Source organism: Staurois parvus, unplaced genomic scaffold, assembly GCF_062004578.1.
Source record: "Staurois parvus isolate SC_StPar_1 unplaced genomic scaffold, SC_StPar_1.0 ptg000299l, whole genome shotgun sequence".
In the NCBI taxonomy this organism is placed as follows: Eukaryota; Metazoa; Chordata; class Amphibia; order Anura; family Ranidae; genus Staurois; species Staurois parvus.
Genome location: NW_028318095.1, coordinates 11,015,232 through 11,039,865, shown reverse-complemented (window position 1 = coordinate 11,039,865; position 24,634 = coordinate 11,015,232). Strand labels below are relative to the sequence as shown.

Below are 24,634 nucleotides of genomic sequence, written 5' to 3'. Positions count from 1 at the left end.
CATTCTGCAGACTGACATCCTGCTGACCCTGCGTGTGACCTGACTACTCTTCGCCTGCCGATTCGGTACCTCGCTGACCCCACGGGACCACGGCTCGTGACCATCCTGCTAGGTCCCGCCGTCCTTTTCACATCTGGCTCTCCCGGTACCTGCATACATCCCCGGAGGCTCCCTCTGCCACTGGTGGGCCTGCTCGGAGGTCGTGACCTTGCCCTGGTCTGTTACAAGTCCATCCCCACCATCAGGGGCCCTGGTGAAAGCACAGACCGGGGCTTAGACTCCACGCTCTGGGTAGGTCTGTCCAGTGGGCAGCCTGAGGCACCACCTGGCGGATCATAACAGAAGCGTTCAAAACTCTGCAGTGTATTAATATTTGCTTTTACTACACAGAAAGGCTGCACATACAGCTGCATGAAATACAGTTAATATCATGCAAAGTATAACAAAATATGCCTACAACATGCACAAGCTGACTATCTTCCTGACAAATAAGCATTTACAATGTATGTGATTGGTGTAAATGAAACAGTAACTTAACTTTCTTTATGATGGAGTCATCTTCTACGACCCATGAGTTTCCAGACTGCTTCCTGCTTCTCCAAACAAGGAAGTCCTCAAAGTCCTCAAAACAATTGTCCTTTGTCTGTGAGCACATGTATTCAAATCCTATTCCCCTCCCCCTATTTCCAACTACATTATATCCTCTAGCCTCACTTCCTGCTGAGCCTATAAAGCAGTCCAACTGGTTCATTTGCATATCAATGGGGGAGACCTAGCTTCCAAAAACCACACATGTAACTAAAATGTTACTCCATATTAGTACTCTAAAAATCACTGCAAATAACCATGGCAACACATCCAGTGACTGCTGGAGATGCAGAGCAGAGAGTCGGTGACTGACCTTCCCCAGCTTTCTGCTCGCTGAACTCAGCGATCAGTATGGGTGAACCCTTACTTTGTAAACTGAACGGTCAGTTCAGAATAGAAACATGTTTGTGTGAGTATATATATATATATATATATAGATATAGTGGGAACTAGCATCAAATGGTAGAGTTTTTCCAGCACACAGTCACTCGCTTTATTCTTTTTTAAAGGCTTTTTTAGCCCAATTTTATTTGAAAGAAAGTTCCACAACATGCTTCCCACGCAGGGGTATCCATCATCAAACAAATGAAACAAATAAACAGCCTCCTGGCTTGTACACAGATTTCTGCCGCTCTGGCCTTCCACTTTAGGCTCACAGCTGTCTCCTACAGACTCCTTCCAAAATGGCTTTCAGCACACAGCTAGCAGCCTCTTGCTGCTCTGGCTTCCACCTCTTCCAGGTGGAGCCCTCCTGACTCCTGGGCACTGACCTCCTGTCTGCCGAGGTGGAGCCCAGACTCATGGTTTGGTCTCTACAAAAAGCCTGCACACACCTGTGCAATCAGTGTGCTGGCTGCTTTCAAAACATGGACCGAGGATTGGAGATCTCATCCCTCCCAAATCACTTAGAAATCTCCAGGCCACAGGTCCCAAAACGGGCTTTACAAACCAAAGAGGAAACTGATAAACCAGTTTCCTCCGCATTAAGAGAACTGCCTGGAGCCCCTCAACCTGCATATCCTGGGTTATAACCTTGATTTTCACTGTGGCAGGATAGCGCACTGCCACAATATATATATATATATATATGTATACTGTATATTTTATATATACAGTGCTCAGCATAAATGAGTACACCCCAACAAATTTGTCAGAAAACCTTTACTTTACTTTCATAATCAACATTTTCTATGGGATACTATACTACAAAATACTCCCACAAATATGGGCCATTGATTGCAAACAAGATTTGTTAATTTGCACACATTAAGAAGTATTTTTCCTAACAAATTCATTCAAGACCATGTTGCAAAAATAAATACACCCCAAAGAAAGTCTTAGGAGCAAAGCCATATTTTAGGCAACAAAATCCTAATTAACAAGAATTTAACTACATGTGAGTCTAATTATTCATTAAACAGTTGATTATAAAAGACAGTTGACTATAAAAGGGTGTTACTTAACAAAGAAAACCCTTCCCATCTCATGCTGTCTGCAATGGCACCACATGGAAGAGAAATTTCACAAGGTCTGAGAAAGAAAATAATTTATTTACACAAAAAAGGTGAAGGCTACAAGAAGATCAGCAACACTTTACTTATCAGTCAGAATACTGTAGCACAAGTGATACAAAAATTTAACAAAGATGGAACGGCAACCATCTCATAGAGACCTCAACGCTGTCCACAGAAGTTAACACCTCGACAGGAGCGTCTTTTGATGAAAATGTTGAAAAAAATACCATGCAAGTTCACTGCAGTTAGCTAAAGAAGTAGAAAGTCAAACTGGGGTGATTGTTTCCTGTGACACAATACGACGTACACTGCAGAGGAATGGCATGCATGGGTGTCATCCACAAAGGAAGCCTCTCCTAAAGCTACTGGGACTCTGTACTCTGGATTGATGAGACCAAGATAAATGTTTTTGGAACTGATGGCTTCAAAACTGTATGGCGTCAGAAAGGTGAGGAGTACAAAGAAAGATGCATGGTGCCTACAGTGAAACATGGTGGTGGTAGTGTCCATTTGTGGGGTTGCATGAGTGCTGCTGGTGTCGGGAAGCTGCATATTATTGATGGTATCATGAATTCACAGATGTACTGCTCTATACTGAAAGAGAAGATGCTACCATAACTTCGTGCCCTTGGTCATCATGCACCTTTGACAATGATCATCATGCAACGTGGTCATCATGCAACATGACAATGATCCAAACCACACATCTCAGGCCACTGTTGCATTTTTGAAGAAGAACAGGGTGAAAGTAATTCAGTGGCCAAGTATGTCTCCTGATCTGAACCCAATCGAACACCTATGGGGAATTCTGAAGAGACAAGGGAGCATCACTCTCCATCCAGCATCCAGGCTTTAAAGGAGGTTGTTCTTGAAGATAGGAAAAAGATAGATGTTGCAATATATTGCCAACATGTTTATTCCATGCTTAGAAGACTTGGTGGTGTCCTTACAAATCAAGGAGGTAATGCAAAATACTAGCTGTAGTAGTTTTTGTTGTGGGGTGTATTCATTTTTGCATAAACTAATTTGAGTAAAACTGAAGATTTTTTAATCTAAGTTATATTATTAAGCGTATTTACATGTAATGAGCTAAACAAATGTTCTGTAAAACTCACTTTTGTCAAAAATTTGTAAATTGTTTTTGTGCTCATTGAGATATTGAAATCTTAAAATCTTACTTATCATAAAGGGTGTACTCATTTATGTAGAGCACTGTATGTATATATATATATATATATATTTATATATACAGCAGGTAAAATAAATATCGAACATGTCACCATCTTTCCCGGTAAACATATTTCTACAGGTGCTATTAACATGAAATTTTCACCACATGTCGGTAACAACCCATGCTATCCATACATACAAATTAAGTTATGTGTAATAAAATGGAATGACACCGGTAAAAAGTATTGAACATGCTAACTGAAATTTATTTAATTCTTTGTACAAAATCCTTGTTGGTAATGACAGCGTCAAGACTCCTCCTGTCTGGGGAAACTAGTTGTACACATTTCTCAGGTGTGATTTTGGCCCATTCTTCAACACAAATATTGAAGGTTCCAAGGGCCTCTTCTATGAACACTAATCTTTAGTTCTTTTCATAGATTTTCTATTGAGTTCAAATCAGGTGATTGGCTTGGCCTTTGTAGCAGCTTTATTTTCTTTCTTTAAAACCAATTGAGAGTTTCCTTGGCTTTCTGTTTGGGATCATTGTCTTGCTGAAATGTCCACCATCATCTCATCTTCATCATCCTGGTAGGCGGCAGCAGATTTTTATCAAGAATGTCTTGATACATTTTTCTATTCATCCTTTCTTCAGTGATATAAAGTTTGCCAGCACTGTATGCTGAAAAACAGACCCACACTGTGATGTTCCCACCTCAATGCTGCACTGTTGGTATGGTATTTTTGGGGTGATGTACAGTGCCATTTGACCTCCAAACATGGTGTGTATTATAACATCCAAAGAGTTCAATTTTGGTTTCATCTGAGCAGACTATATTCTCCCAGTATTTCACAGGCTTGTCTAAATGTTGTGCAGCAAAACTTTAAACACACTTTTTCTTCAACAATGGAGTCTTGTGTGGTGAGGCACATATAGGCCGTGGCTGTTGAGTGCATTACTTATTGTTTTCTTTGAAACAATTGTACCTGCTAATTCCAGGTCTTTCTGAAGCTCTCCACAAGTGGTCCTTGGCTCTTGGACAACTCTTCTGATAATTCTTTTCACTCCTCTGTCAGAAATCTTGCGAGTAGCACCTGGTCGTGGATAGTTTATGGTGAAGTTATGTTCTTTCCATGTCCGGATTATGGCCCCAACAGTGCTTACTGGAACATTCAGAAGTTTAGAAATCCTTCTGTACCAATACCCTCAGTATGTTTTGCAACAATAATGTTGCAAAGATCTTGAGACAGCTCTTTGCTTTTACCCATCATGAGATGTTTCTTATTTTACACCTTGGTAATAAGACACCTTTTTATAGGTCATCAGTTTAGACTGAGCCAGCAGATATTACATTGCACTGACAAGGAGCAGGTTTGCTTTCTAATTACTGATAGATTTCAGCTGTTGTATTGGCTTTCCATGCCTTTTTGCACCTCACTTCCTTCATTTGTTCAATACTTTTTTCCATGTGGCATTCCATTTTATTACACATAACCTCATTTATGAACTTATTTGTTTTGGTTTCTTTGTATGTATGGATTGCATGGGTTGTTAGCGACATGTGGTGAAAATTTAAAATCAATAACACATTTAGAAATATATTTACCCAGAAAAATGGTGACGTGTTCAATACTTATTTACCTGCTGTGTATACACTGCAACACTGTATGTATGTGTATATATATATATATATATATATATATATTTATAAATATTTTTTTTTTCTAAGGTGATCGCATGACCTCTATTTTCAGCTGCATAATGGGCTTATGAGCGGTGGGGGAGGAGACTGCAGGGTGGTGTGTCAGCAGGAGGCAGTTAAAAAGTAATATATTCCAGTAGAGAGCTGGGGGGGGGGGGGGGTTGTCAGCACTAGTCTGACATCTGGAATACAGGAAGGCTGCGCTCCCAAGTAGAAGGCAAAGAAGATAACTGACCACATTGGAATGACTGTGCTTCCATGCCCTGGTGTGTTGAGTGTGAAACAGGAAAGCAGGGGAGCTGGCAGGATTAACAAGTATTTCACACAAAGGAAGCAATGCCAAGAGAACAGGATACTTTTTAGTACAAGTTCATGTCAGTAACATTGACATATATCAGGAATATGAAATGTTAGGGTAACATACACTTTAAGTGGGTCCCACCTGCTAAAAAGAAGCATCCATATAAAAAAACAACAACACTGTATAGGGAAAAATATAACATACTTCCTATTCCTACTATATCATCCCCCTGCCAATGAGATCCAAAAGACTTTCGACTCGAGCATTCCAAATCTTGCGAGAAGATGGCACATTCCCCAGATCTCACTTGAAGAATGATGACATTACCCTCGCTTAGACACCGTAGTAAGCATATGTTTTAGTTTTCCACCACTACATTTTTTTCAATGTTTATGCTTTTAGCCAGAAGGATCAGGCCTTTAAAAGCGGATGTTACTTGAGATATGCACTGCTCGTTTTTGCAATTTGTTTTGTGTACTTGGATTCCCTTCATATATTCGTTATTTTCAAATCAATAGAAATTTTAATTTTGGAAGATGGCTATATTTGTTCTATTCTATTCTAATTGAATCTACTTTTTGTATTCTTTTATGTTCTATTCTTTTCTATTCTATTTCACTCAATTCTATCCTTATGTTTTCTAGTCTATAAAGCAGCCAAAGTAGGAATCATCATCTTATTTCTCTTTTATACCTTACTGTATTAATTTCCAATTTTGAATTAATTTTCTAATTCGAATTCAAATTCATTTTCTAATTCGAATTTGGATAATTTGTTTGTTATAATTTATTTTAGTTTCTTCAAAATTCTTTACTATTGTGATTCAGAAATTTGGATACCTCAGAATCTCAGAATGACAATTTTGTCCAAATTTCGATTTGTAACAAAACAAATCACACATGCCTAGATCATGCATTTTGGTTGCAAGGTCCACTTTAGACCACTGAACACTATACATTATTTAGTATATTACATAGTCCTGCCTGCATTGCTGTTCATTACATATTCCTTATCATAGGATTCGTTATCTCAGTAGTTGCAGGTTAGAGCTCAAATATTTTAACTTCATTTTCTATGAAGGTAGGCTCACACAACATTTTTGCTATGTCTATATTCTGTGTGCAGAAAAGTAAATGCAATGTAAGAATTACATTTTTAAAATGATCTATTGTTTATGCATCCCTTCTGTGTTCCCAACAGCACTTCCGGTGGTTTAATATCCTGGTTAATGAAATTTTTTCTTTACTCAACCTTTATATATTCCTTATATTTTATGCATTTGTGATAGCGACTGCTGGGACACAGGCTGCCTACAATTTGTAATTAGTATATCAAATCTGTACATATATGGAAACCGTAGACACAAAGATTTTACACCTACTCAAAGAACCTCTAATTATCAGTCACTGACAAAATCTATTGGTCTAGGTTAAAGGTGTTAGTTTCATTCCCATAACTTACAAATATCATCCTGACCACCCAAAAGGCAATGACAGCTAAATAATTTGTTAACCTCTCAGAATGGCTTTTTAGCGAAATTTAAGATATAGGGCACTAGTTCATCTGCACAGTTTGAATTACTTTATTACACTGAATTCAGTGGGCGAACTAGAATAAGAAGTATCCTGCAGCTGGGTGTTCTATTTTCTACTGTTACACAACTTCAGACTCTATTTCAAACATGACATTATTTTGTTCCTATGAGAAGCCTTTGACTGAACCTACAGTACATTCAAATATCAAAACCTAATTTTAGTCAAAAAAGGTTTTAAAAAAATAATCAAAAGGGACATTATTTACAGTCAACGTGAAGTGTATCTTGTGCTGGCTGTTGGCTGCAGATTTAGTTGGAATTGTCAATCCTCTGATTCCCCACACTCCACCCCTGCCACCACAATATTTCATTCTGGCAAGGGTTAATAGAACCAAGGGACCTATCCAGGGGCGGACTGACCATTTGGAAACTCGGGCACTGCCCAAGGGCCCAGGGCCAGTAGGAGGCCCCTGGTACCTTTTTCATAGGCTTTTTTGAGTTTGGGCAAGGACACAGGGCCCCATGATCCCCTATTGCCCGGGGGCCCCATGAGTTGTCAGTCCACCCCTGGACCCGTCATATGCACTCACCAAGAGTGCCGACTATGCTCATCCTAGCTGCCCAGCTTCTCCATTCAGAGAAGCTGTAGTATAGTTTCCATTAATTAAACATGATCTATGAATTGAAGACGGGTGGATGAATGAAAAGTCCACCTCCTCCATTCATAGATCATTTTTCATTTATAGAAACTGTAGTATAGCTTCTATGAATGGAGAAGGAGGGAATAAAGGGTGGGCATAGCACTGTTGATCAGTGCATATGACAGGTCCCGTGGCTCTATTAAGTCCTGCTTAGGGTCAGGGGCGGACTGACCATTTGGCAACTCGGGCACTGCTCGAGGGCCCGGGGTCAGTAGGGGGCCCCATGAGTTGCCCCTGGTACCTTTTTCATAGGCTTTTTTGAGTTTGGGCAAGATCCCAGGGGCCCCATGATCCCCTATTGCCCGGGGGCCCCATGAGTTGTCAATCCGCCCCTGCTTAGGGTCAAAGTGTAGACTGACTGATCTTCCCCTTTTTCACAGATCCTGAGGGCAACAAATCATGGTCTTTAGACTTTTGTCCACCATTGGTCACCAGGAAGATAACCTAGAACAGCATTTTCTCCAGAGAAGTCATGAATTACTGCCCTTCTAATACTGTTTACTTATCCATTCTACCATGGCAGTTAAAAAATAGGTTTACTTATAAAGGATTCTCTTGGACATTTTCCACAAACACACTCAGCAGTCATTGGGTAGTATTTAAAGGTCAACTCCAGAAAACTTGACAATTCTGTCTTGCAGTGGAGCTGCAAGGGTTAACTGCTTGTTTAGGTCTAGGAGTAAAAAAGGAAGATTCACCTACCTGCGCTGCTAGACTGGTCCCTGCAACGTTTTCTCCCCCACACATCTAAGGTCCTGAGGTCATTAGATGGTATGACGTCAAGGGACAGTTCACTGCAAGAGCGCGGGGTAATGGCATCGGCAGTGGAGTAGAAAATTGGGTGGGCGGGAGTGCTTTTACTCTCCCCTAGAACAAACCAGCAGATAACCCTTGCAGTGCAGATGCAACCACACTGCAAGTATAATTTTCAGATTTCCCTGGGTTAGGTTAACCTATTAATAAAGTATATTTTGCTGTACAATCATCCAATATTCACCAAATGAAAAATACATTGTCTGACATTGGGCATCATCTGTTATTGCACGGAAGAGATTCTTAATGTAACTTTTGTCCTATCCAGCATATTCTATTTATAAAAAGACTAAATGTATCTTCCATGCACACTCACCTGACATTTATTGGACACATTTGGAACTAACATGTACCAGGGTGGAGAAAATCACAATTTTTTTTAAAATAAAGACTGGCTATGGAGAATGCTGAACCTTTTCTCTTAACACGAGTTCAGAACATCCAGGGTTTTTTATTTTTCTGCTTTTATTTTTTTTTAACCTCTCCAGAAATAAACAGTTTTGCACACCAGGAATGTCATGTGATCTCTCAATGGCAATGGGGCAGTGAGCCTGAATCTCACATGCATTTCAACACCGGGGAGTGCTTTAAATCTGAAGCTTGAATTAAGCAAATATTCTTGAAATACAAGAGGCATGTGTATCCTTATTTGAGTCTTATTGTTATTGTCCTTTACGCAGTTCTTCCAGATCTGTATAGTAATCCAGCATTAGGGCTTTGTCTTTGTGCAAGAGCTTCTAGTAATAAATACTGGCCAGTGCTTCTATCTCCCCTTACACAGGGTGAATGGTCTTTTATCTGCCCCCTGTAGTTTTCTGCAGGTAGCCTCTGCACATGCTATGTACAGCATGGTGATAATGTCACTGCTATTTTTACATGGTAATATCTGGGTTTGCAAGGGCATTTGATAAACACAAAGTTGGTTTGCATCCTTTGGTTACTGAAGAATATATTTAAATTGAACTTTTGGTGCCTAGAGCTCAGAAGTACCCCTTACTAATCACTGGTGCCCAAATGCTGACAGACACCTTCCCAAAGTGACCTGTGGACATTGTTCTAAGCTCCCTCTTTTGAGTTTCCTGCTCTGGAGCAGACCTGCTGGAAGACATTTTTAGACATAGCTGAAACCTGGGAGGTATGTATTTGGCAAATTAAAGAATATGTAAACCCAACTATTCATATTCCAGAAACGGGCCTGTTGTTTTCTTTGTATTGCTTCTCTTGTGTGAAATTCCTGGCGTTCCTGCCAGTCCCTCTGCTTTCTTTTTACAAACTGACCACATTAAGAAGGAGAACACAGTGTGGTCAGTTTTTTTTTATATCTATACACCAATGTTTTATCTTTCTATTTTATATAGCATGGACTGTTTAGCTTTGTACATGCATACAGTGAACCAATGAACCCCTAAATCCAGTTCACCAGGGAGGGTGGACCACCAGCTTACCACCTATGGAGGGCAGATAGGTGGCACATAAACTCTTTTTTAGGCATAGCACCCTCTTAGTTAGGTGCTAGGATTAGGTAAATTTAGTTCTAATCTCACTGTAGTCAGTGTGGCTGTTTGTGATTGTTTAGGTCTGTTCTGTGTTTCACAGGCTGCAGGCTTGATTGATTGTCCTGCAATCCAAATTTCTGGTTCTAAAACGTTGGTGTGAAGCAAGGCAAATTGGCAACATGAATATTTAAACTGTCTCAGCCAATTCCTGTGGGGGAATGAACAGATGAATTCTGGGAAAGTGTATAAATAGTTTGGACAGAAGTGTTGTGTTCCTGAGGAGGAGATAGGGCCTAAGGAGGGCTGTCTTTCCCCCTGGGCAAGCCGGCCATGTGTTTGCTGTCTATCATGGTCCCAGCTGGGCTGGCTGGGGGGCCAATTTTTGCTGAAAGCTGCTGAAGCTGATTGAAGGGCCTGTCGTCTGAGGATCTAGTCTGGTATCACAGGGAGAAAGTGTCTGCAGGATATTGGAAGGAGGTAGCCAATCACCTAAGGACATTTGTAAGTACAGACCTGTGTGCTGTTGCCACCCTTCTGGTGCTAAAGAGTCAGCTGTTTTCAAAGGGTTGTCTGGTGTCCTGAAGAGCTTTGTCTATTTAATTCTTAGTGAAATGACTCTGCTCTGATTTTTCAATTCACTACTACAAGACTCTAAAGTCTATTTTCTTGTGCAAGGACTTAGCTCATAGTTATATCGAAGAGAAAGTGTCCTCCTATTTGTACATAGTTTTGGAGTATCCCACTCAGTTCTCTATGCCAATCCAAGTTACCAAAAAAAAAAAGCACCAAAAAGAGAATACCCCTGTTCATTGACCCAAAAGAGGGACTGTGCCTGTCTGCAGGGCAAGCACTGGGAAAAGAACACTGGACAGCTTTCCAGCCGCTACATAGACATGCTCTCTGAAACGTCTGGTGCATGACAGCATTGGCCTCTAAAGTTTTGGATAGGGTACTATTCTTTTTATGAAATCCCTCTCCAAGCACTCCCCTAACGTTAAAGGGCATGGGAGCTTCTATCTGCTTGGCAGGCTGCTGTACATTCATTGTCTCTTTGTCATGGGGATACTAGCTAGAATACCTGGTGTGTTGAGTTGGTCATTTCTTAGTAGGGGTACACTATTTTTTTTTGTCATTTCATACATTTAATCCTACCAAGGCTGAAACTGTAAAAATGATGTTTCAGCACAGTTTATGGTGCACAAGTGCATGCAGAGTAATGTAACAGTAAAATATTTACAGGTTTTTATTACTTCTGGAAGAGCTCACAGTACTCCCTTGGTAATGCATTTCTGTTTAGAAACCCAGTGTCATCTTTGATCTAGAAGCATCCAAAGTCAATATTCATTTCCTGAACTAAAATAATGGCCCATAGATGACACAATTATGTAAATGTATGTGTTTTAGTAGTACCCTTTATGTTCTTGAGTGTACACATGACTGACACATTTTAGCCCCCTGCTGCCTTTCACCCTGAGATCTGTCAAAAAGGTTACAAAGGGATGACTGTAGGAGAGGAGACATGCATCTTTCTGGCTCCAGAAGACCAATGACAACATTTTCCCAGATTGCTCCTTTCAGAAAGAAATTGGGGTTAATTTACTAAAGGTAGCGAGCATGTTCATTTTTCAAAGTTAATTTTTTACTTTGCAAGGAAGTTTAACTTTGGTCCAGAACTAAGATGTTTTCCAAAGTCCTCAATCAGATTCAAACCTGTGCTGGAAGACTGAATATAATTGGCTATTCAGAAAATAGAGAAGGAAGAAGGGAGGGATAGATGGGCAGGTTTCAGAAAGTAAATTCCTGCTGCCCACCTACTGACCCTCTATTGCTAGGGTTCTTAACCAAGACACAAGAACATAACAAGGACTCGAAAGTATAAGAACCAAATGATAGGGATAAGGGACCAGATCTCTGAATAATAAAAAAAAAATTAAACCACATTCTATGCATGAAAAATAGTTTTGTCAGCCTTGGTCCTTCTACTAACCCTTTAAATAAATGGCCACAGCAGCCATTTTATTTCCAAAATTTAATAAATGACATAAACAACAAACAATAAACAATTTCAAATGAAAACAGGAAAGAGCTTTTGGCTGTCCTTAAAGGCACAGTTTATTAGAATTGGCCCTGCACCCCAACCATCTCAAAGATGTTACAAACTCACACATTCTTACTTTTTCTCCAGGAGACCTAGCTCCTGGAAGAACCAATAACTAACCATGAGGACATAAGGGTTCTCCTGAGGCTGTACCAACTATGGGGGACAGGGTCTGTAGAGGGATCTGGAGATCTATGAATTTGGAGGGTGGATTTTCAGAGCACTGTGGAAGATTGGAGGGTGCTATGTGGGCTGCGGGGCAGTGTGAGAGGTTGGGAGCACTGTGGTACGTTGGGGAGAACTGTAGGATGTGGGGGTCACTGTGGGAGGTGTGGGGATACTGCAAGGACTGAGGACTCTCAGGGGGCCTGAGGGGCTGTGGGAGTTTGAGAGGCATTTTTGGAGGTTAAGGGATCTGCAGATGGCTGAAGGACCTCAGAGGGCTAAAGAGCACACACTTACTTCAGACATGCTTTCTGAAATAAGCCCCCACTTACGTCAGACCTGCTATCAGTACAGGCACCACAAGGAAGAGAAACTTCTTCTTCTCCCTGATCATACAATGAATCACATGAAAATGGAGAAGAAGTACAGGATTCAACTCTTGGTAAATGCCCACTCACCAGCAGCAGATACCCATACTGATGGCAGGTCTTCTACTCTGCATCAAGTTAGGCATTGATTACCTACTTGCCACCTGCCCATAGTTCTTTTACTGCTAGTGGGCGGCAGTTACAGGCTCAGCTACATACTGTACTAGTATGTCTGTATTTGTTTGCAAAATTGTATAGCAGAAATTAGGTTTCAGAATTTTTCAGTATTGTTTTTGTGTATATAGAAAAAAACAAAACAAAACAAAAAAACAATGGTGATTAAATATATATATATATATATATATATATATATATATATAATGGTGATTAAGAGCTATATATGTGTGAAAAAATGATAAAAATGTCAGTTGTGTACAGTGTTGCATGACCAAGCAATTGAAAGATAAAATAGCACAGTGCTGAATGGCAAAAAATGCCCTGGTCGTGAAGGAGGTAAAGCCTTCCGGTGGTCAAGTGGTTACAATGTCTGCTTGTAATGGCTAATGGAGCAGTGGCCAGTGCTGGAATGCTTTAACATTGGACACTGCAGCTGTCCCCATAGTTCCCCCTCCAAATGATTACAATTTGTCCAGAGCAGCTGCCCCTCCTTACCCCTAACGCACCCCCTTCCCCCCATCTTCTATTCCAGTCTTGCCCTGCCTAGAGGAGATAAAGTTGTTCACAGACTCTAAGTCCCTACTTTTTATGTTTGTAGGGCTTTCATTTCACAACTCAAGACTGTCAGCTCTTTTGAGCAAGGACTAAAGTGAAGAGATCAATACACATTCTGGAAGGTGATGCAGAATGCAGAATATGCTACTTTCTATTACTTTTAAGAAATATATAATAATACTGTAGAATACATTTGAAAGAGCCATTTACAATAACTTAAAATCACTTTCTGCAGACAAACTTCAATAATCTGTTGAATGTATTCCTTACTGGTTTTTAAAGGGACAAGGCCCCTGATTTTTACACTGTTATTACCATGAGTTCATATGGGTTACTTAAAATAACAACAACTCAGCAAAGCAATTAACACACTGACCAGTTCTGTCAAAAATACTTTCAGCAGGTTTATTATAAAAATATAAATGTTTGCACTACAAATCATTTTACATTAGTCAGAGGCCATCTAAAATTGCACAATCTGAAAACTAACTTAAACTAAGTCATAAAAACCATAAAAAGATAAACAAATCATATAAACGCTGATTAAGTCAATCAATGCAGTTTATAATGAATGCTAAATACAGGCTGCAAACTAAGTATATCAACAGAAATAAATAATAGGCCAATTGCCTTTGAAATACTGTCAAAATAATATAGAAAACACAAAAATACGAATATTCTTGTTTTATTTTATTTTTTTTTTTCCATTCGAGTTGTTTTTATACTGATAACCATGAAAAGGAAAAAAATCTAGTAATCCAAAAGGTAGAAATTTTTGAATGCTATGTTTTACATACATTATGTACAGAAAAGGCCAAGCCTTGTCATGAAGAGTTGCAGACCTTGAAAAAGCAAGCTACGCAGTGTATACTATAATATATATTGAACGCCGCTTACTGAATACATCATAACTGCAAGGTTGAGAAACCTTCATTATCATTCCCAAAACATCGAAATAAAAAATAAGGAAAAGGTCCATTTAATTTTACATTGGTATAAATGGCCAGTTGGATGCAGGATTCATGTTATTGCAATCTATCCAGCCCATTATGCAATGATTTGTATGTGTCACGGTAACATGCTGTCTTCATAATGGATAATGGGCCATATACAGATCTAAAAAAGGAATCACAATATGAATAGCTTAGAAAATATTCAGGCTGTCAATTTTCAAAAAAAGGAAATTGAAAATACAGATTTCATAGGCACCTAAATGTCTGAAGTTTAATTCACTAGTGATTTACTTTGGTGCAAAGAAGGATCTTCATAAAAGTTACTAGCATGCTCAAAAAAATAAAAAAAATAAAAACAAGAATATAAACATTAATAGCCATTCGGTGAAGCAAAGTGAATGTAGTATAGTATATTCAATACAAAAAGTTTAATGGGGTTGTGTAGCCTAAATATTATTAACCAATAGAGCAATAGAGAGCATTTACTATGGCAAGAAATTTGTGTTTTACTTTTAAATATCTTTTTAATTGCTTTTATATCTCTCCACAGCAGTCAATTACATCATTACCTATTACTTTATTTTTACTATATTACTTACATTCACATAATTAATGTAACACACTCTCTACTGGGGAGAGAAGGGACAGTGAAGCCTGTGGAATAGCCAATAGGGTTTGAGCTAGAGTAAAATACAAGTAATTGTTATATGCAGCCTGTTCATTCAGTATTTCTTCCAGTACATTTCAGAAAATTGAACTATAATGAATTATAGATGACAGGACAAAAACTATTTTCTTTACATGGCAAAGTTCTTGTACAGTATATCCCTATCTACTCCTGAGTCTACTCCTGAGGCACATTTCAAGAAAACTGCAACCTAAAGTTTATTATCCAAGTTGACAAACCCTCTTTGAAACATGCCTAGAAAGGTGCTTCTCTCTTGCAGAGTTTTAGAATTATTTTACTGGCTGGAGGCAGAATGAATTACAGGATAATGGCAACAGAAAAGCTCATATTAAGTCTTTAAATAAGCAGAAAAGGTTCATAAAGTGTGTTCATATTTACACACTATTAGCTCATTTCATTATTTGGAGTTGATTTACAATAAGGTTAGATAATATTCATGTATCTTAGTAAATAATAATGTACAAGGAAAATAAAACAAGATTTTTGCTTGCACATGATTGGAGTGATGCAGTGAACACAGTTCACAGTGCACATTTACTTTTCAAAGTGAAAAAAGTCTCTACTCCATTAGTAAATCATCACGATTACATCTTAGTGGAATAGCTATTTAATTTATTTTCAACTTATCTCATAACAGGAAGTTTGTTGCTTCCAAAGATCAGTGTCCATTTGTTATGTTTATATCCCAGTTGGTAATACTTGGTCACACATCACTAAAGGGTCTATTTATAATGCAGTGAATGTTACTTTCACCAAACATTATCTAGTGGGGTTCAGTCACTGTCACTAGAAACACATGCATCTGGAACATTCCCTATAGTAAATGTTTATTGAAAGTTAGATTCAATGCTTTATAAATATGCCCTTTTAAGGGTTGTGGGTTATTTTTCAAATTAGGTAAAAAATAGCTATATTACATCTAGATATACTGCATGTGTGCCTCATTTTGAGCCATATATAACCAGGAATCCGCAAATCTGTATGTACAATATTCTTACCTCTTGGAGAAAGAGCTTTAGTCATTTTATATCCACTCTTCAATGCCCAGGACATCCTAGGAATTGCTGCTTACCCTGTTTAGCTTTATTGTGACATGACTGCCCCAGATCAACCAACACTTTACTATATATGCCTGTTGTCCCTTAAACAATATCATCTGCAGGCTGGGAATCAGTATATGAAGCAGGGCTATAGTACTGTACAGTATATACTTGAGACATCACCTGACATTCATATACTAAAAATGAAGCAGGAGTAAATGGAAGGTGGGAATCCCTAATAAGGCCATATAGCAGCCAATTATCATGATAGTCTTTCCATTGGGTTACTCTGGATTGTATCAGCTGAGGGGTTGTACCAATTATTGTCTAAACAGGAGAATACACTTATTTTAGTTTTTGTACTAAACTGTATCTAAAGACAAGGCTTTTGCTTTCAATTGTGGATAGAATTTGGAAGGGTTGGAACCTAAGTCAAGTTGTTGATACAGTCCATTTCTTTCCCAGGGAGATTCTCTCCTATCTTTGTCCTATCTTTGTTCTGCGAGGGAGAGTGAGGAAAAAACCTACATTTTGAGTTTTCACCAGAACATGATAGAGTAGAAATCCTCCCATGGGGACTCCTGTTCTGGTTAAAACTGTGTAAGAACAAGAGATTATCTCTAACCCCTTTGGTCTACAGAGCAGGAAATAAATAACATTCTCCCCAAAGGGAAACATGTGGCTGAAAACATTTTACAGGCTTTTAACTCTTCACTTTTTTAATAAAAATAAATTGGGATTTAGATATATTTTGAGGAAAAGCTATTTTTAAAGGGCAACTGTTAGGAAGACTTACGGTTTGATTTACTAAAACTGGAGAGTGCAAAATCTGGTGCAGCTCTGCGTAGAAACCAATCAGCTTTCGGGTTGTCAAAGCTTAAATGAACAAGCTGAATTTAGAATCTGATTGGCTGCCATGCACAGTTACACCAGATTTTGCACTCTCCAGTTTTAGTAAATCAACCCCATTGCTTCCTTAGAGGGAAACTTTCAGGTCAGGAAGACTTATTTCTAAAGATACAGAACCTGGGGTCACTACTTTGTGGCTCACTGACACATAACAGAGAACATTTCATATGCACAACTTGATGAAGGCCAGGGATTCACTTAGGAAAGGCTTCTTTGTTATTCCTTAAAACAATCTTTAACTGTCAGTCTGGGAAGACTTACTTTTCAACATGCAGAGCACTTGACTGCACAGTTTGTTGAAGGTCAGAGACCAAGTACTAAAAGAAGCATAAGGATGACAGCCCTGAAAACATCTTTTTAAAAAAAACAAGGCAATGAAGCCCAGAACTAAATCATCCATAAGACATCCTAGGCAGGAGCTTAGAGCTCTTTGGATGTCCAGAGGGCCCATCTACAACCTTCATGCTTCTACAGTAAACCGGGGGGGTAGCACCATTGGTCTAAGCTTTGCATCTGTCTGTTACTTTACAATGGAGGATACAGTTGTATACAGTTGGTGTCTAATGGGGCAGGTCATGCCTGTACAGCAAAGCAAATGATGTGATTTCTCTCTGCCACTGAAGTCTTTATCAATGTCAAACAAAGGGATGGGGTGGCCAAAACTTACCTTGCTTAGAGCCCTGTTCTGCCTTTAGGTATATCTCAAGCTGAAACATTCTTCTTTAGTTTTTGTACAGAGTGATGAGGGGTTAGAACCCTATCAGGTTTTTATTGTTGTCTGTGCCCCTGTTGGCAAGATGCACTCTCTTTTTTTTTGTTCTGATGATCACTGTCACCACGATTAAAGTTAGAGATTATGAAATATTTTGAGTTTTCACCAGAACAGGAACACAGTGGATATCAAGTGGACAACAGTGTTTAAGAGGGGATTATGTCCACAGGAAAAAATCTCTTTTTATGTCCACAAATTGCAAAAAAGATGGGTTTAAACCATTCCCTGGTCTATCAAAAACAAGTTGCGTTAGATATATTTTAATCCATTTCTAGTGATTGCAACTGCCATATTTGTATCCTGAGAGGCTATTAAAAATGTAGTTTCATCTATGTTTATTCCAGGATTGATGGGATTTTAGGTTTTGAGATTTTGTAATTCAATATGACATATGTTAAGTACCTCTGAATTAGCTGGATTCAACTCAGGCATTACTATGTACTTCATAGCCATCATAGGAAAAAGAGGATCAAAGCCAAATCATCTCTAAATAATTGAAACTAAAACAAAGAAATAAATATGCAGAGATCCAAGGTGAATTATAATTCAGTATCTTTATAGAAAAGACTATAAAAGATGGGGGTTCTTTAGGAATTCATCATTCCTTGTTATTTCTAAAGAATTTTGAAAAAATGCACAATAACAGCTGGTACAAAAGCAAGCTATGATTTACTTATACAACTGAGGCAGCTTGATAAATGTCCACAGTAACATCACATATATTGCTTAATACATATGTAAACTCATTGGCTGGACAGTCATAATTATATTGTTATTATTAATATTTGAAAATCGTCTTAATAAACCTTTTTTTTCAATTATAAAAATATGCAACAATTTTAAACAATAACTTGTTTCAGGTGTTTAAAATGAACCTATGCTCAGACTATGCACACTATAGTATTTACAGCAGTAAAAGCACTTTTAAACAAGCCTCCATTTATCTCTATCTTTAAGCATTGTGTAGAAATTATTTTTAAAGTTTTATAACACAGGGAAGGAAATCTAATTCCCTTTTCACACATATAGTCCAAACTGGTCTTCCTGTCAGTTTCTCAGGTGGACCTGATCAGACTATCCATCCAGGCTGATGGGTGTAAAAAAATTTGTATCCATTTACACCCTCCTACCTCCAACTCGATTCGGTTTGCTAAAAAAGAAAAAATAAAAGTGGTCCATCCTCCTCCATCAAGGCAGATTGGAGATCAGTCGGTGTAAACAGACAGTGGACCACTCATAGAGCAGAGTGGGCTTTATCAGTGCCTGCTTTGCATAAACTAAGCAGAGCTGGGCCTGTCATCTGCCTACTCCGCTCTGTTCAGCAGGGGATCAGTGGACAGATCCCCTGGCAGAGTCCACCCCGTGTGAAAAGAGCCTTAACTTTTTTTTTTTCTGGAAACGCCTCCCAGCCTTCTAATATAAACAACCAGCAGGTTTTTCTAAGTTGTAAAGCTCCCTTTACAGGAGTAGTCCAATTAGGTCCACCTGTCAGTTTTTCAGGTGGACCTGCTCAAAAGCTCCATGTAAGTCTATGAACAGTGGATGCCCTCAGGCATGCATTAGTTTACATCTGCTTACCTTCAAATCTGTCCAAGACTACACAAAAAATGGAAAAGGTTGCCTGCATCCTTTTTCATTTTTTTATGATGAAAACATGATGGATCAGAAGTAGTTTGATGTACATGGACGCAATTCCGTTTACATGCAGCAGCCCATAGATCTTATATGGCTCCAGGAAAACTCTGGTTTTTAAATAGAGCTTAAAACTAAATGAACATAGATATCAGAAAAGTGACATTCATGGCGTCCTGCTCTGATTCAAGATAAGGTCTGTTCACCCCTTGCTGAACAGACCATACATCCCCATATGAAAGGGGTCTTATAATGAATGAAACCAAGTTTGATTTCCTTGTTGTGATCTTTGAGAATGAATTACTTCACATTAATAGCAGTTAGAGCAGCCAGGAATGGCTTGGTTTAAAGCATCTGTGCTGCTTAATAAGAATATGTAAATAGTCTAATGTCTATAGTTTGGGCACAAGTTCACTTTACCTGTAGAATAATGTTTTACAAACATATATTACCTTGTATCATTCTATTGACTGCTTTAAAGTGGAATCCTAAATATTCTGTTTGCATTGAAAATGTCATAGAATAAAGGAGAGAGAAGGGAAGGCAGTTTTCAAGTTGTGTTTTTTTTGTAAAGGTGATTAGATTTTCAGACAATTCATAATTTGGCCACAAACTATCCTGGAAGCATTATAATGAAATGAAACTATGTTTTAAAACTAAAATGCAATAACAAACATGTTTAAAAAAACACAAAATAAATATAAATTTACAAATGATCAATAAATGCTGAAAAATATCACATTTCCTACAAAGTGTTTTCCACCAATTTAAAAAATATGTACTAAATCTTTTTTTGCTAATATTTGGAAAGAGTGAGGACGGGTTAGAATCTTTATCAGGTTTTATTGCTGCCTGTAACCCTATAAGAGAAAACTTCTTCACTTCCTCATATGTCACCAAGACTGGAAGGGAAGAGAACTTCTCCAGTGGGGGACATAGTCAGCAGTATAAGCAATGCCATTATAGGAAGCTGGAAGGGTATGAACCTCTGGCAGGTTTCTGAGTCCCATTGAGTAGTTTTGCTTACTTTTTATTGTATCACTGGGACAAGAAGTTCTTAGAATTCTGAACATTAAGCTCACAGACAGTAGTAAAAATCTGGCATAGGTTCCAGAGATGCCACACTTAATCCAAATCTAAAAATACATTTTGGATTGTGGTCCACTTTAAACACACAATGTGAGAAACAATGAAAGAAAGTTTAAAGTCAACCTGTCATTGAAAAAAGAATAGGCTCATTTTAAAGGATATGTACGTTTAATTTATATGTACACACTAACTAGGTCTAAAGCAAGTCTCAGATCTTAATTTAGGATATACTATAAAAAATACACTATAGCTTTCTTTACTGGAAGAACCATTTGCAGTGTCTACATTTCCGGCCCTATATGTTCTGTTTAATTACTAAGGCCCTTTTTTGTACCAAGGAGTAAGTAACAATATTGTACATCTGCTATTGAAATTTTATTCCCTCCAAAATATATCTCATTTTTAAAATGTATTTCCAGAAATTAAAACATTAAGAGTCTCTTCTTCTCTCTTTTGTTTGTGTGTACACACCAGATGTGGAGCTTCACTGGCAACTATTTCCAGCTCAGTCCATGTGAACAAACAAAGCTAAATGCCTTGTTTCCAATCATTTTGACAGCCTTGTTTTGATGAAGTACTTTTTTCAATGCAAGGTGTGACGCAAACCACTGCATTGCAGTGCCACAGCAGGGCAGATAACTGTATTGAAATGTCAATCATGACAGTTCTATGAAATATAAGTAAACTGTGTGATGCACTGGATTTGGCACATCAGAATTGCATCACATAGCCTACACCAGGGGCAGTACAATCAATGTGAGTCCCTATTATGAACAGGTCTTAGAGTAAAACGCTGTAACTGAAGGTGTGCTATTTGCAGTTGGTCAGAATTAATTTTTTGGGGCCTCATAGATGTTTCTGGGGAAGTAGATTTTAACTGTGTACTTTAACATTGCAGTTGTACGTCTCTGTATCAGGGACACCTAAGAAAGAGCAATGATCGACTAGTATTCTTAAAGTTCTTCTTTACATTTTATCAGAAGCTATAATAATAAACATAATAAGTAAAAGGCTCACATACAAGTTTTGTGTTGAGGAGTGCCATATAAAATATAATCCGTAATCTAAACTACTCCAACTATCCCCTCCTCAGATGCATATTTAACTCAAAATCACAGATGTGGCTCCCTGCTTTGTTTTAATCCTCCACCGGAAATCTTCTGTGTACATGTCATATCTGCGCAGTAGTTCTCCATAGACGTCTGAGTCCTTGACCTGGAACTGAAGTTGCTCAAGAGCTGGTCTCATAAAAGTCAGCAGGAGGCCATTTTGCAGTTGTAGTCAGCATATTTTTGGGTTGAGATGTGAACAAATAGTGGAGACCACAGCTACTGTTTTAGGAGGGGAAGTGTGGGTTACTTTAGGCTAGGGAACAGGGGAAAAGGGCACTTTATTTTCTAGTGCATTAATCCTTCAAAAGAACAAAATAGAGGCTGCAATTGCTGACCTCTCACCCTGAAAATGCCAACTGCCTGGTTGTTTTGCTTACCCTTTTTCTGCCTAGTTGATCCAGAAAAAATTAGGGAAGGCCTTCTGACTTTACTCTAATTGACCCACAAGATTGGTCCAGGTTAAAATATCAAAGGCAGAGGGTCAACAGAGCAGCCATTGTACTTCTGTGTTGGTGAGCTTACTTTAATTCAAGCATCTGAAACAATGAAGTACCTTTTATTGAAAAAGATTCTTAGATATTAGTAGGCAATCATTTTAGGGGAGATTTAAAAAGAAGTATTGTGTGAAATATCTGTTTTTTTAATTATTACCCTTAGCAATTTAAGGGCATTTATCATTTGCATTGCACATTTTTTAATGTTTTGATGTACTGAAAGGTGTACCTTCATCAGTTTATTCCAATTAGGTTAAATCCCCATAAAATATTAACTCAATCTAGAGCAGGGCCTACTTGAAGCCTCTAAGCTACCAACATAGACCAAAAATGGATGAAATTGTCTTATACAAATTAAAGTAAGTTCTCCAGGTCTATAATCCATATACAATAACTCCACATTCTGTATTCACTTTATCTGGGTGAATCAAACCCTCTTCTACATTTATATATTTTAGCATCACATCGTCTCCTTCTAGAACCCTACCATGTTACTTAAACCACTTACTCTCTGCCATTTAAGATGAATGTATGTCCACTATATAATTCCTGCTTTTTGGGAAGTTGGGTAGGAGCTGAATCTCCCTAAGTGGTTTCTCCTCTCTAGATTCCCATTAGGAAGAAATCACACAATCCCCAGTACTCCTGTGATGAGCAAAGCTTGGCTTCTCAGCTTGAGCTTGATTTTCCATAAAAACATACAGAAAATTCACTTCAGCAGTGGACACTGATCTGTCATGCCTGTGATAATGAACGGCATTCCCCCAACAGAGTCTCAGAACCCTGCAATATCTAACTAAATTATAACTCTACCCCAAATATAAAAAATCATTTTAAGTGGAGTTCCTAATTAATTTTATATTAAACATTCTATTCTCATGATGACAGGTTAACTTTAGGGTTGCTAAAACTCATTACAAACCAAACTTCATAAAACTAATTGATTTATTAAAGTGTACTGCAAATCTTGTGACTTTTGCTCCTGGTTGACCCTGTGATCTTCTGCTTGTTTCGATGGTGTCTGCTATTTTGACAGCCTAATTGTGGTACATTTTTCTTTAGTGACTGGAAATGCAGCCTTCCTGACAGAGAAATAGAAGAGTTTTCACTCCGATTTTAAGGCATGTTTACTCCAACATAAGAGCATGTGAGGTTTACATTAAGTTCAAGCTCCCCACAACGCACTCTCAGTTTTTAGATTAAATTGCACCATATATTTGAAGTGTAGCTTCCTGTAGTTTATTATGTTTACACATTAACAGGTCCATTCTTTATATGCAGTTCTTGAGGTTTGACTGCACCCATCATTTGTTTTCGAGGGCCAATGATTGTGACTCCGACTGTCTTCATATCACTAGAGTAAGAAGAAAAAAAACAAGGTTCATTAAAATATTTTGCACTTTTAATCGTGTCTACTAACTGTCTTCCATTAATCTCTAAAGAAAGATTCTCCAGATAGGAGTGATTTAGTTTTGGATATAGTGGAGGAGGTTTAGAATCCCTGTCAGTTTTTTGTTGTCTATGACCAAATGGAGAATATTTCTTCTAATTTTTTTGTTCATGTGAAACCAAAATAGGAATTTAAGGGAAAAGTAATATTTCTCAATATACAACTCCTTCTGCATCTTAGAGTTAACCTGAAATGTGTTTTTGGTTGTTACTATTCAGTGTCTGCCTGTAGCACAGTTCCCCCCAAACCATTATCACCTATCACCTACACCCATCTGCTGAGAGCACAAAACTGCTTCCCTTTCAGTCAAGTATCTCGTTTTTTGTTGTGCTATCATGTGCATGGATAAACATAACCCAAGGACATAGACTTAATTTCTCAGAAATAATTTTTGTGGTGAAATTGTTACAGTAAAAATATGTCTAAAGCCCAAACCTTATTTTATATCTTATATTGCGGGAAATGGTTAAAACCCTTCAGGTGTTTTTTCTTTTCCATGTGTGTCCCACTGGTGAGATATTCCTTCCTTTCCTGTCCTGTGGTCACAACTGAAAGTTAAAGGAAATTTCTCCCCCTTGAAAGATATCCATTCTCTTCCACTTCTGGTGACAAAAATGTAGTATTTTCCCTTACTGTCAGTGACAATGGTCACCAGGACAAATGTATAGGGTGGATCTTCTAAGTGAAGACAGAAAAAAAATCTTAACAGTGGTTATAATGCAATGTGTCACAATGCTTCCTTTAGGAAAGAGACCTATAAGGGCTGGAACATTGGCCATATTTTCTCATGATATCTCAAAATATCTTGCCATGATATTGTATATTGTCATGATATCTTTCATAATAATAAGAAGAAATTCTGCAGTGCTGATGACTTTCTGCAATTTTACAAGAGTTCTAACCCTCACCATGCTAGGCAAAAACTTTAGATACACGTGAAAGTGGACTTAAGGCCAGCTACTCATATGTCCGGGTGTGGAAATGCATTTAAATCTCATGTATTCCCACACCCAAATGCAGCTGCATACAGAAAGTGCTGCTTTTAAGAAAACACATGGGGGTGTCATTAATTCTTAATGTCACCCCTATACATTGAAACACATGCCAAAGCAGTTTCTGTGCATTCTGCAGGAAACACAGGTACAGCAACCCATTCAAATGCATGGGATGCTGTGCTTATGTAAACGTGGCAAGCAGAACCGCTTAACCTATCCTTAAACTGTAAAAAAACTTAGTACCTTCTCCTTGGTCCTCACTTTTTAAAAGTATCAGCAAAAAAACACACTAATCACTGTGTGAGACAGAGCTGTGC

The 24,634-nt window shown here is 38.3% G+C and overlaps 1 protein-coding gene across 2 annotated transcripts in view; it reads right to left on the bottom strand.

The window, feature by feature from the left end:
• Positions 1-13,562: 13,562 nt before the first annotated feature.
• Positions 13,563-24,634, bottom strand: part of EPHA3 (EPH receptor A3) — a 544,240-nt gene continuing 533,168 nt past the window's right edge. For both annotated transcript variants that reach the window (XM_089682929.1, XM_089682930.1), the window contains exon 17: positions 13,563-23,226. In XM_089682929.1, coding sequence (XP_089539055.1) covers positions 23,121-23,226 — 106 coding nt within the window. In that variant the 3' untranslated portion in view covers positions 13,563-23,120. The remainder of the gene's footprint in view (positions 23,227-24,634) is intronic.